The following is a 12396-nucleotide window of genomic DNA, read 5'->3' on the forward strand; positions in this document are numbered from 1 at the left end:
AGGCCTAACCCCCCTCCCAAGGGCCGAGGGCAGAAACGGACGTACGCGGATTGGCCCAGGGCATTGAGCTTGCTGGGCTGCGCTGTTTTCCTCGAAGCAAGAAGGGACGTTCGGGTCACATCCCCCTTCTCAACGGCATCAAACAGCTTCTGGTCGTGCTTGTTCCAGCTTTCGATCTGGAAGGTGAGAGAAGACGTTTAGGTTGGATGTAGTCTTTGCAGTTAAGCCGCAACTGAGCGTGATGTAAGAACAGAGGCTAGGAGGGGCCTAAGCGAACTGTAAATAAACTGGGATTCTGAATTCAGACACAGCAAGCTATGGTTAAGAACCAACCATGTTTCATAACCCCCCTGTAAAGTATGTTTTCAAATGGCTGAAAGGTAAACCGTGGCTGATGAATTTAGATGAATTACAGTTTGGCGAAACATTTTATGCCTCCCTGCACCAACATCTCTGTTAAGGAAAGAAAAGGAGCTTGAGGGGGCAGATGTGTGTTGTTCTCTGAAGTTGGAAATAGTTGAATCTGGGGGCAAAGACATTCATGTGTCCTGCTAAATCTTGGATTATCGCAGATGTGCTTCCCAGCCCTGAGAACTTCCAGATGGGTGGACCAACTCTCAGAATTCTCAGTAATGGCCATGCAGGGTGGGGAATTCTGGGAGATAAACATCTGGAAGTTGCCAAGGTTAGCAAACTGGGATTACAGCAACCAGGAAAGAAGCCACCTTTTTCAAGTTTTTTATTTAATAAGTACAACTTTATTTTATTTTAGTCCAGAGGAGCTGAGAAGTCATGCTTAAATCTCAGTCAATGTTTTTCCCACTATTTGCCTTTGCATCAGACAGCTGGAAAGTATCTGAAATTGCATTTTTTTTTTTGGTCACAGTGATATTGACTGTGTTCACACAACATGCTTAACTCATTTTCTGGGTTCACACAAGCTAATCAAACAAGTTGTGCTTCCCCAACCCACAAGGCATGAAACAACTAGCCAAGCTTCTTGTTTTTCCATCACCTGGTTGGGCAAACCTGGTCATTATGTAGGAAATCTGTTTTGGAGCCCTTGGACATCTTAGTAATTTCATTTCCCAAAGGGATGTCTGCAAGGGAGGCAAAAAAGTCAAGACAGCAGCTACAAATGTGTGATCAAAGATGGGGCTCCAACTGCACAGTCATGGCTATGTTAACTGCAATAAATCATTGTCAACATCATCATCATCTTGACTTTCATCACCCGCTCCCTGTGCCAGACCCTGCCATTCCATAGCACAGGACAAATCCTTTTTACCCAAATGGGATGGAAGTGGGGAAGGGGGAAATTCTGCTATTTGAAAGGGTCGAGCAAGAAAAATTCCTACTGGGCAAAAGCAGCACTCAAACTTTATTGATAGCTTCTCAGCCTTGACCACCTGATGAACATATAGCATCAGGAAAAAGGAAACCTGGTAAATATATTTGTAAGTGAATAAAGTTCAACAGAGCTGTCCAGGCCAGGAGAAGGTGATGGAAAACAAGCCAAAAAATTCAGAATTCAAATAAGACAGCAGGGCTCCTCCGTGCCCTTTTGGGAATGAAAGCATCTTTGCTCTTCGCCCCAGTTCAGCACTGCCCCGGGACTCTTTTGCTGGTGTGATCCCCAGAGCCTGGATCAAGAGCCTGGGTTGCGCCTTCTCTTCTTGCTGTTTGGTTTGGCAAGTGGATCAGTTTCAGGGAAGTCATGCTGGGTGATTGTGGTGGAAGAAAATCCAGTTCTGAAGACTCTCTGGGACAAAGCAACACGCCCTGTGTTGTCAGAGGGGAGATTTCACAAGGGCCACACACCGTGCTCTCACTTCAGCCCTAGTTATGCTGAGAAACCACGCTCCTGGGGCGTTGGCAGGGTGCAGAAGACTGCCTTCCGCTCTCGGGTCATTCAGTTCCCAAGAAACCAGGAGGGAATCTGCTTTTTTTCTGGGGAGAAGCTCTTGGGTCACGGAGTATGCTCCCAATTCTTACAGAGTGCAACCTCTGTAAGTGTAACCTCCTGCTCAGTGCAGGAGCCATTGTAGCATCTCCGATAGAGGACCATCCAGCCCCTTTCATTTGAAATGCACAAGTTTTTACGTGTTTCTGTGACAATCATCTAGTTTGGGGGAGGACACAACAGTGCCACCTCTAGCATTCGGGGAAATGACCCTGTGGCGAGAGGTCTGAGTAAATGGAATATCTCTTTTGTTCTCCCCAAAAAGTCTCTTTTGTGGAATCTTTTTAATTCAATGGCCTTTATCACTCCACTAAGGGTCCTTAGGAAGTTGCTGGCAAAGTTTCAGTTTTTCACTTTATACTCCACATTCTATAAAAGTACTATAGGAAAAAGAGGAGAGAGAGAGAGAGAAAGAAGGGAAGGGAAGGGAAGGGAAGGGAAGGGAAGGGAAGGGAAGGGAAGGGAAGGGAAGGGAAGGGAAGGGAAGGGAAGGGAAGGGGAGGGGAGGGGAGGGGAGGGGAGGGGAGGGGAAGGGAAGGAAGGAAGGAAGGAAGGAAGGAAGGAAGGAAGGAAGGAAGGAAGGAAGGAAGGAAGGAAGAAAGAAAGAAAGAAAGAAAGAAAGAAAGAAAGAAAGAAAGAAAGAAAGAAAGAAAGAAAGAGCAGGCAAGGAGAACCTGCCTGACAACTTCCAGCTAGAAAGTGTAGATAACCTCTCTTCAACCATCCTCTTTGCAATATATCCTAAACATATTTTGAAAGCCACATAATTTAGAAGAAGAAACTAATTTAGCTAGGCTAAGGGTATTTATTTATTTATTTATTTATTTATTTATTTATTTATTTGGAATTCTATGTGTAGGATTATTGCCTTCCTTGTTTTTCCTCTATTTTCATTTTCTAAATAAGCTTCTTTTTATGTCTAGTGATTTTGCCTCATTTGCAAAGGAATTCTTCATGAGAGCCTCCTCCCAACACAGCTATCGTTGTGATCTCAGGATTTCGAGGTTTGTGAAGTTCTCTATTTCTGGATCCAACCCTCTTTCGGTCTCTCTTTCCCAGGATTGGGCTGAAGGGAGAAGGTGGAAGAGTTAGAACCTCCCTGCTTGGACTGATTCAGAGATGTCAGGAAGTACCAGCTGCTTGGATCATCCTTTTGAAAGGACCTGTGACCCTCTTGGAAGAAGGGGTCTGCCAGGGCTCCCCATTTGCCACGGAAACCCCAAGAGGACCGCTCAGCCCCACACATGCTCCATTCGAGCCCTTCCTCTCAGCTGCAGAGTTGAGGGTGGCAACACCCATGAGAAGTGACGCTGCCACACTAAATAAAAGTCCCCCGACAAGGGCAGATGCCACCTCAGAAGAAGCTGAAGTCATGCAAAATGAAGTCCCCGAGGCTGGGTTGAACCCAGGGCAGGACAGAGCAAGACTGAGCAATGCAAAGAGACAAAAAAGAATTTCCACTTCTTTGAAATGCTGAATTGGACTCAGCAACCTTTTCCCAAGGACCTCTCTGAGCTGGGACTGAGCCTTGGAATATGAGCGTGAGGATTCCAGCCAGAACATACACTGTGCGCCTCTAATCATGTGCAGAGCGCCTTTTACACTGAGCCCCAGTATTGGCTCCTAGGTGTAGCCCTGCAAGGTAGACCAGACTTGAACACCAAAGTCATGCATACTAAACCACTTTTATTCCAGGGTTGCAGCAGCAGAATTTTGCAACTCTGAATGTGCCTCCCTGCCTTTATCCTAAAGAGAACCAGGGAGAGCCAAGCCTGAGACGCTTTCTCAACTTCCACTGCTGCTCCGGACTCAGATTGCGCTTCTCGGACCATGGGTGCGTCTCTTCCTCCTGTCTCTCAAGGTTATTCTCACCACCCATTGCACGAGGCCTCTGGAGAAGGGGCGACAGGACCCCATTCATGCCTCTTCCCGTCCCATGCAGGGCTCTGGCACCTTTTACCTTTGCTTTGCTTTGGAAGAAATTTCAGTAAAAAAGTAAAGTGGAAAACTGCGGCTTGCCTAGAAACAAAGCCTTGCCATCCCTCCCGGTAGGAACAGAGATCCAGTTGCCTCAAGCAGCAAAGGCAGAGTAGTGTTTGCTAGCCCCTGAGTAGCAAGATAAGCTGGAGAAAGCCCTAATGCTCCCCTCCTCAGCGCCCCAAAGCATACAGCTCCTCCTGTGCCTTGGCACAGATTCTGGTTTTCCAAGCTTTTCTCTGCAACCTTAAGGACTAGCAGCTTGATTCAAATCAAGAGATAAAAACCACGTTTTCATTGCCTTTAGGTCCCACACTTCTGCTGCTTTTTACAAGTATATATCTACAGGCTTCAGCATCACATTTGTTCCTGCCACTTGTCAGACCGAGATTCAGTGAACCCGGCAGTTGTTACCCACCGCCACTTGATTGCTGGAGCAAGAGAACATTTTCTTCATGGCTGTGGCTTCCTTCCAGCCCCTCCTCTGGTCCCGAAAGGCCAAGGATCTCGTTCCGACCGGAGGTGTATGGGCCAGGCTCAATCCATTGCTGGCCAGAGACCTTCTCCTAGGCGAGATGCCCTCTTAAAAGGAGAAAGCCACCACCAGTTAGAGCGCATCTCCGAGCTGCAGCCCGTCGGAGCTCCTGATTTGTGTGGCTTCAAGGGAGCGCTTGAGATGCCTGCGGGCCTTTGCAGGAAGCTGCGCAATCCTGCCCTGGTGTGCCTCCCGCACACCTGTTTCCCTGTCTCAGCCCAGGCCTCGACTTGCCCCAGACGCTCATCCCAGCTAATCTCGCTCGTCGCCTGACTTGAAAGCAAAGCGGCTTCGGACCCACCCTCCCACTTTCTCCTGGCATGATAGGTCACCCAATCTAACCATCATTGTTGCCAAAGAACAAAGAAAAAAGTCATGGTTCACAGTTCACGGTTGCATCTCTGGAAATTCTCCAGCCTAGTTGCAGGCAGAGAGACTAGGAGAATATCCGCAAATGCCTCCAGCGGAAGAATCATTTCTCCAACTGCTCCTTCCCTCCTTCTTTCTCTTTCTCTTTCTCTCTCCCTCTCCCTCCCTCTCTCTCTCTCTCTCTCTCCCAACTTTGCTTCCATCTGTCAGCCAACATCTGGCTTTCTGAGAAGTTTCTATCACTGCTGTTGTTGCTTTGCTTAAACAGCCCTCCTGAACCCCAACCTGTTCCTCTTCAAAGCATTGGACAACAGCTCTCATCTTCCCCAGCTAGCGATAAACAAAGGGAGACCCACAATTCCCTGAAAATGAGGCTAATATTCGTTGTGTAAAATATTATGGTTTTCTCTTGTTATGTAGCATCTTTGTTTTGCCTTCGACATCCTTGCCCCTGCCCAGAGGTGGTTTGGTTGAGCCGTTTCTTTGGCCTCTGAGGTGTCCTCAGGCATCTGACACCATCTTCAGCATAAGATCTAGAAACTTGGTTCAGAAGGCAAGTCAGAAAAGCTGAAAGGCTGTCTCAGTCCTGCGCGCCCTGTCTCCAGGCTGGAATGCACTTGTGACGGAGACAGACTATCGGCCTGGAAGATCTCTCCCAGAGGCAATTCTTCAGCAGCCAGGCTTCTGCAAGGCCGGACAAAGAGCCTCTTCCTGCGTCGCCTTCCAGGCCCCTCTAGCCAGACGGGCAGGAAAAGCATCTGCAAGGGGCTTGCCACTCGCTGGCATATAATCCCCTTTCCCAAATCCATTCTTTGCTTCTTAACTTGTTGGGGACCACCCAGCCTGAACAGTCCAGTCCTGGGCATCTTTATTTGGACATTCCAGTTTGGTTACCGGGGCTCATACTACAAAACGTGCATTTAGGATTGTAGCCAAAAAGTGTGTCAGGCAGGGCACAGGTAGCAAGGTGGTACACCCTGCCTGTTTTACTCTATTCATTCTGTGTTGCACACTGCTCTGAAACCGCGCTGATGGGGGATCAGTATTTAAATTAAGGAAAGGTAGGGATCATCACGAGAAACATCTTGGGCAAGACACTGCCCTTCCCCAACTTTGTTTATCACATTAAATTAACGCACTGCTTTGCAGGAAAGGTTATATGTGCCCAGGACAGGGGTGAGCAACCTTTGGTTCACAAGCCCCGGGCAGCCCCAAGACCCTACTTGCAGCCAGGAGGCGTTCACAATAGTGCTCCTGTCTTGGAGGTCCTGCATCAGCCGTGGCAGTGGGCCTCGCATGCCACTTTCTGATGCAATGAGACAAGAGTGGCACTATCCTGGGATGGGCAGCCCTTTGAAGACGTGACCAAGTTCTGGTCTCAGCTCCTTCCAGCAGAATGAGGGGACGGAGTGTTGACTCACAACAGACTCAGATAAGGCTTTCAATGTGGGCAGGCAACTAGGTCCAGCCTCATGGGAGACCATGGCCAAAGCATCCTTCTTGAAGGCAAGCTTAAGAGGTCAGAGAGATTTGTGCCTCAAGAAGCTCTAGATTTCAGCAAGGTTCCTGTCAGCCCTTCAAGCAGTCCAGGCCAGGGAACCAAAACCATGAACACTGGTAAATACCTTTATTGTAAGGTTACAGTAACAAAATCTGGCAACTCCCCTCCCCTGGCTTTACCTTCCAGCAAACTAGGGAGGGTCCCTTCTGAGATGCTCTCTCCACCTCCCTTCCTGCTTCTCAGATTTCCCTTCTCAGACCATTGTCTGGGCTGCCGTTCCTCCTCCCGTCTCTCAAGGTTATTCTCACAGTCCATTACAGTGCCTGACGTGGAGCTGATTTGAAAGGCTGCTTTGGAACCATCCCCCTGTTCAGGTACTGGATACCCTTGATGACATGTGTCATGTTTAGTTGTGGGCAGGATCTTGGGTGCGGTGTTTAAAGTCACACACCCCCTCCAGTAGTTCCAATTTATGCAAAATGGAACTCTAACCGGCAGCAGCTGGATCTTTTGCTCCGCTCCACCAGAGATGGAATTTGCCAGGATTGTGCTTCAGTTAATGTTCTGGATGCAGAGTACCATCCTGGTAGTTTAACTTAATGTCTGAAATTACTGACCTGGTTCGGCCTTTCTAACCCAGAAGAGTTTTTTCAGATTTTTTAACAAGCAGCCAAATTTTGATCAGGTGACTATGGGGGCACTGCAATAGCCATAACTTCAAGGACCATCCGTAAGTACCATTCGTTCAGCACTGTCGTAACTTTGAATGGTCGTTAAGCGAGGACTACCTGTCACTCTGGCTGTGGTTCTCTCTGTTATGTCTGGGGAAGCCACCTAAACACGATAGAGGAGTTGTAGTGCAGCTCTGTGGAAAGATGGGATGAGAAAAGATTTTCCTGAGGGCAAGGAGCCTCGAGAGAGTGGGCTGGTCTGAGGGATAATCTTGTGCCCACACCCCTGGGCGACATCAGGGAAGCCAGAACGATCCAGGTGACAGTTAAGGTCTCTTTGAGGTAGTCTGGGTGAATACAAATCTCTAAGGAATTTCCCAGCCTTATTTCTCGCGAGTTCACTAAGGGGAATCTCTGGGAATGATTTGAAACGCTGCTTCTTCCCATGTTTCCGGCCGCCTGGGCTGAGCTGCTGTCTTTGGGAGAGTTTGCCAGCAGACTCGTCCTCTGTTTCTCGATGGTTTTTGTCTCCTCGCCCTCCCATTCCTTTCCCAGCCTCCCCACAATCTCTCACAGGTAGTGAATCTGCTGATGTGCCTCTCTCATGTGCCTCCTACTTTCCCCCCAGGGAACGAAGTGGATCAGAGAGATATGAGCACAGCCCTGACTCTGGTCAAAGACCTGATCTCTGCCATTGACCAGGAAGTGCACAATTACGAGAAGAATGCGCGGCTGCAGGAAATCTATGGCAAGGTGGATGGGCGGACCAAGGCCCACCTGCCCTGGGAGCGGGGCTCCTTCAGCAAGGACGAGATGCTGCGGCGCAAGCTCGTCCATGATGGCTCCATGCTCTGGAAGACAGCCACGGGGCGCTTCAAAGGTGGGTGGGGTGGGGGGTGGCAGGAAATTCCCCACACCCTGCCCTTGTTTAGCTTCCGAACTAAGGATACCCAAGCTGTGTGTTACATTCAGCTGATTAATATTCATTCTTGCAAACCCATTTTTCTGGTGGCTCCCTAAGGCCTAGGGAGTCTTTCTGGACCAGGAAAAAAAATGTGTGTGTGTGTGTTTTAAGTAAAACTGTGATGCTGCTAGTGAATGTTGGAGTCTAGTACTGACTCTCGCTGTGAGGTGTCTTTCTCTCCATGTTTATTGTGAGACATGGCACAGTTGTTGCCATTGTGATTTATTTGTTTTTTATGTATTCATCTTTCTATCCTGTCTTCTGTTGTACAGCTCAAGGTGGGGTGCGTAGTGCCTTGGGCTGCATAATAAATTGTTCCTCTGCCCGTGGCCCCTGTCCCCTTCCCTTGTAGATGTCCTGGTGGTTCTGATGACAGACGTTCTCATCTTCCTGCAAGAGAAGGACCAAAAGTATATTTTCCCCACCCTGGTGAGTGGCCTTGGATGTGCCGCAGCTTTTTCCTGGGGTGAGGTCCCCAAGGTCTCAACCTGGGTGCTCTTGGCACAGGACGCGCAGGGCTGTGGCTGTATTTGGGGCCCTTACAGATTGGTGGCAGGTGGGATCTTGTTGGAACTGGGATTGTCTTTACTATTAAGCATTATAAACAGCCCTAGCCCCATCTTGGCTGATGTGAAAAAGCTAAGTAGGTTAGTCATGGGATGGAAGGCCACCAGGAGAACCCAGGGCTATAGACTACACTGGGAAGTTAGAAAGAAACATCCTGGAGAAGAATCACGTCCGTATGCGTGCTGTGAGAATTACGTGGATGGAACCAAAGATGGCTTGAAGAGGACTTTTGCCCAGCTGAAGAGCCAGGCAAATGAAATAACGGTCTGGGGACGTTGCGTTTTGAGGCTTGCTGATCCACAATAAATGCACTTTTGAAGAGGGGTGATGAGCGGAGAGAGTCTGAACATGCTCCTTTCCTTTCAGGACAAGCCAGCAGTTATCTGCATCCAGAACCTGATTGTCCGCGACATTGCCAACCAGGAGAAGGGCATGTTCCTGATCAGCAGCACTTCGCCCGAGATGTACGAGGTCCACGCCGCATCTCGTGATGACCGCAACACCTGGATGAAGCTCATCCAGCAGACCGTCAAGCTGTGAGTGGGGGGCTCTTGCTTGGGGCAGGCCGGGAGCAGCCTTCCTTCCATCCAGTCTGGTGGTGGGACAGGCACCCCCACGTCGGGTGTGCCTCTCCTAGGGCAAGGAGTTGAAGCCACCCCAGTACCGGATGGGACTCCCTGAGTGACAAGTCTGGGACTCAGCCACAACATGCCGTATTTGATTTTGGCTGAGGGTATTGTGTGAACCCCGCCAGTTGCGGTTTACAGAGCATGCTTTGCACATAGCACTCTACTGAATTCAGTCACGGCAATGTCCAGTCTACGCGGAGAATAACTCTACACTTGCCGAAATGGCTAAATTACTTGTTTGATTAGAGAAAAGACAATATCTACATTTACTGGTGATTGTAAAAATCCCTTATGGATTTTTGCATAAAAAAGAAAAAATGAACTTGTGATCTATGGTTTGGATGATTAGACAGGATAGATGATAGAAAGAAGAGAGTCACGATGTAACTTGAGAGAGAGAGGTGAAAATATAATTGTATTTATAACTGATGCGAAGAGGATCAGAAGCCTCTTTATATCTTTCTTTATATCTTTTTTTCTACTTTTCTTCTACTTTTTTTTTTTTGCGTCTTTAGTTTTTTGTTTTATTTCTCCCTTTCCCTTTCTTCTTTTTCATTCTACTTTAGTTTAGTTTAGTTTCAATACAAATTTCTCTCTCTCTCTCTCTCTCTCTCTCCATAGCTCTGAATAAATAAATAAATTTTGCAGATTCAGACTTCTGCAGAGATGTAGATGTAGAGATTATGCCAGGGTACCACAAGTTTATGTCCTTTGGTTATTAGGGCTCTTAATGCAAAATAGATTTAGCTTCTCCTGAAGAAACAGCCACAGCCTCACCCTCATTTTGCACACTGAAAGATGAAAGTACAGGGAATTGTAATGCTCGTATTCTTAAGTTGGCACATAAAGCCTTCGACTCTGACCCCAACTCCTTTAATTATATATCGATATAGGAAATAAAGTATAAATATCCTAATTATATGTTTCCTACACAAGCATGCAACATACAGGGCATTTCATCATTGCCATCAATGAGCAGGCAACTTTTTAGAACCCTACCATGTTAAAGCTTGGGTCTAAAGGCTATAGCTAAGGCATTCTGGTTTTTTTACTGCATTTATTAAAGAAATTACAAACATTCAGTAACCTTATAGTTTAAACAAAGGATAAAAGCTAAAAAATAAATATGTTATATTTTGAAATTTGCAGAGAAGTTAAAATTTAAATATATCCTGAAAAAAATAGGTTAATCAAATTATTATTTATGAAATAGGAAATTTTAACATATCATATTATGTATATTATATACCATTTAAATTTATTAGGCGCCGGAGTCAGTACATTTTTACCGACTCCGACTCCAGTAACCCAAGAATTGCTTCTGACTCTGACTCCGCAGCCCTGCCTGAGAGAGACTTTCCTGGTGCCTACATTGAATATTCCAAACATCAAGTTAAATGTTTTTTTCTTAACCATGTATTTAAAGTTGTGTATGTTTTTAAGGGTTAAATATTATGTTTTATGTTGTGATTTGATATCTAAAGCTAGCAGAATGATGAAAGCGATGCCACTTTTAGAACTAATTATGATGTCGATTAGATGCATTTGCTCATAAACAGAGAGATTGATTTGGTTTACTATAAGAAACACAGCCACTTTAGAGATCTCTGGATAGTTTTCAGTCTTAATTAAAGCCTCTCACAGTTAACTTTTAAGTTATTTCTAGGTAAGGATTTTCCTGCTTTATAACTTAAGTGCCATGGAAAGCTGACTGAGGCCGAAAAAGACCATTTGTTCTTTTGGGGTTACTTCCAGCCATTCCTCTTTCTCAAAGAGAGAGGTGGGGAGGGAGGGAGGGAGGGAAAGAGAGACAGATACACAATCACATTTCTGGGCTGCTGAAGCTTCAGAGTTTCGTTACCAAAGGGAAAACAAGGCCTCCCAAGCCCTACGATCCCATCCGGGAGACAAAATGGCCGCTCAGCTGCTGCCCCGCAAGATGGCAACCCTGCAGCCAAGCATCATGGGAAGGGAGCCAGACAAGGCCGCCTTTTTAAAAACACCTTTAGCAGTTACACGAGATGCACACCGTCAGACAGAGGAAGAAGTTGGGTTGAATTTCTGTCAGAACTGAAACGGATCCCAGCGCTGAAAGCAGAAGCAAAGTGAAGTTGTGCCCCCCCCAAAACACGTGCTCTGACTTCGCCTCTTGCAGGCAAAGGTCCATCTAGGACAGTGTTGTCCAAACCTGACCACTTTAAGATGAGTGGACTTCAACTCCCAGAATTCCCCAGCCAGCTTGGCTGGCTAGGGAATTCTGGGAGTTGAAGTCCACTCATCTTAAAGTGGCCAAGTTTGGACAACACTGATCTAGAAGGTGGTGGTGCTTCCGACTCTGCCAGGCCGAAGCCACCAGCGCAGGACCCCCCTTTACATCCATTCCTGGAATACAGCAGATGAGAGAGTCAGCGAGCCGAGCGAGAGGGAAGCCTACTCTCAGGGCTACGTTACCTGGAATTTTAGGCTTCATTATTAGCATTTTGAAAAGGTGATACTAGCATTTTTTAACATGGCAATCTAGGCCTCTTTTCTAACTCTAGGAAAGCAAGTTTTCCTTCTGGGCTGAGGCCGTTTCCTTTGGCGTATTTGAGAACTTGCCTTTTCAGCAACTGAACAATGGAGAGCGTCTTCTGAAAGTCCTTGAACACACCTGCAGGTTTTAAAGACTCAGACCGGCATAACCCATGCGTTTGCCGCTTGTGGAGCGTTGTCTGGAATCAGTGTTTTCTACTGTGCAATTCTCATGTGCAATCAGTGTCTTTTACTGTTTGATTAGTTGCTTTCTGACGTATCACATGTACTAAATGGATGCATGACTTGTTTCTGTACCCTATAAAAAGACTTGCCCCCCCCCTTAATAAACGCCTTTTGCTTTGCCTGAATTACTGGTTGGTTTGTATTTTCAGGTAGGCAAAGAAGCCACCTTTGCAAAGGTAAAATGGTTTTCTCTCAATGTTGACCAACTGTAGTTGAAAAGAAACAAGAGCACAGGTGGGCAAAGGCCATGTGTGATTGTTAGATGTGCCTTAAGAGAGCTAGCCAGGCACCAAGGTGGTGGCATTGGCCATGGAAGGTGGCCAAAGAACACATTGCGGTGCATGTGCAGCAGTGTGCAAAGTGCACACACAGGATCGAGTCCACCTCTTCCAGCCAGTGGGGAATATCGAGCCTGGACTGCGATGGGTGTGCCTGTTCTGGAGAACCAGGTATGCCATGCTGA

At 47.0% G+C, this 12396-nt stretch overlaps 2 protein-coding genes across 2 annotated transcripts in view; one reads left to right on the plus strand and one right to left on the minus strand.

Annotated features, from left to right (window-relative positions):
• Window positions 1–4397, minus strand: part of ANKRD35 (ankyrin repeat domain 35) — a 31894-nt gene extending 27497 nt beyond the window's left edge. The window contains exons 1-2 of the mRNA XM_088151142.1: window positions 4359–4397; window positions 46–176 (exon numbers count right to left, since the gene is read on the minus strand). Coding sequence (XP_088007268.1) covers window positions 46–176; window positions 4359–4397 — 170 coding nt within the window. The remainder of the gene's footprint in view (window positions 1–45; window positions 177–4358) is intronic.
• Window positions 4398–7606: 3209 nt separating this feature from the next.
• On the plus strand, window positions 7607–9113 carry LOC148214524 (rho guanine nucleotide exchange factor 2-like). Its single transcript, XM_088151134.1, has 3 exons — window positions 7607–7896; window positions 8333–8409; window positions 8914–9113. The coding sequence occupies exons 1-3, from the start codon at window positions 7608–7610 to the stop codon at window positions 9085–9087; spliced, it is 540 nt and encodes a 179-aa protein (XP_088007260.1). The 5' UTR covers window position 7607; the 3' UTR covers window positions 9088–9113.
• The last annotated feature ends 3283 nt before the right edge of the window (window positions 9114–12396 follow it).

This window comes from Python bivittatus, unplaced genomic scaffold (assembly GCF_059951505.1).
Source record: "Python bivittatus isolate LINGU-HERP-01145 unplaced genomic scaffold, Pbiv_v1 ctg000660_np1212, whole genome shotgun sequence".
Lineage (NCBI taxonomy): Eukaryota > Metazoa > Chordata > Lepidosauria > Squamata > Pythonidae > Python > Python bivittatus.

Bases quoted from the DNA above. Each gene is read 5' to 3' on its own strand.
- LOC148214524 (XM_088151134.1), top strand. From the start codon at position 7,608: ATGTGCCTCTCTCATGTGCCTCCTACTTTCCCCCCAGGGAACGAAGTG. The intron at 7,897-8,332 runs GTGGGTGGGGTG...CTTCCCTTGTAG, and splicing joins AGCCACGGGGCGCTTCAAAG to ATGTCCTGGTGGTTCTGATG. The intron at 8,410-8,913 runs GTGAGTGGCCTT...CTTTCCTTTCAG, and splicing joins AGTATATTTTCCCCACCCTG to GACAAGCCAGCAGTTATCTG.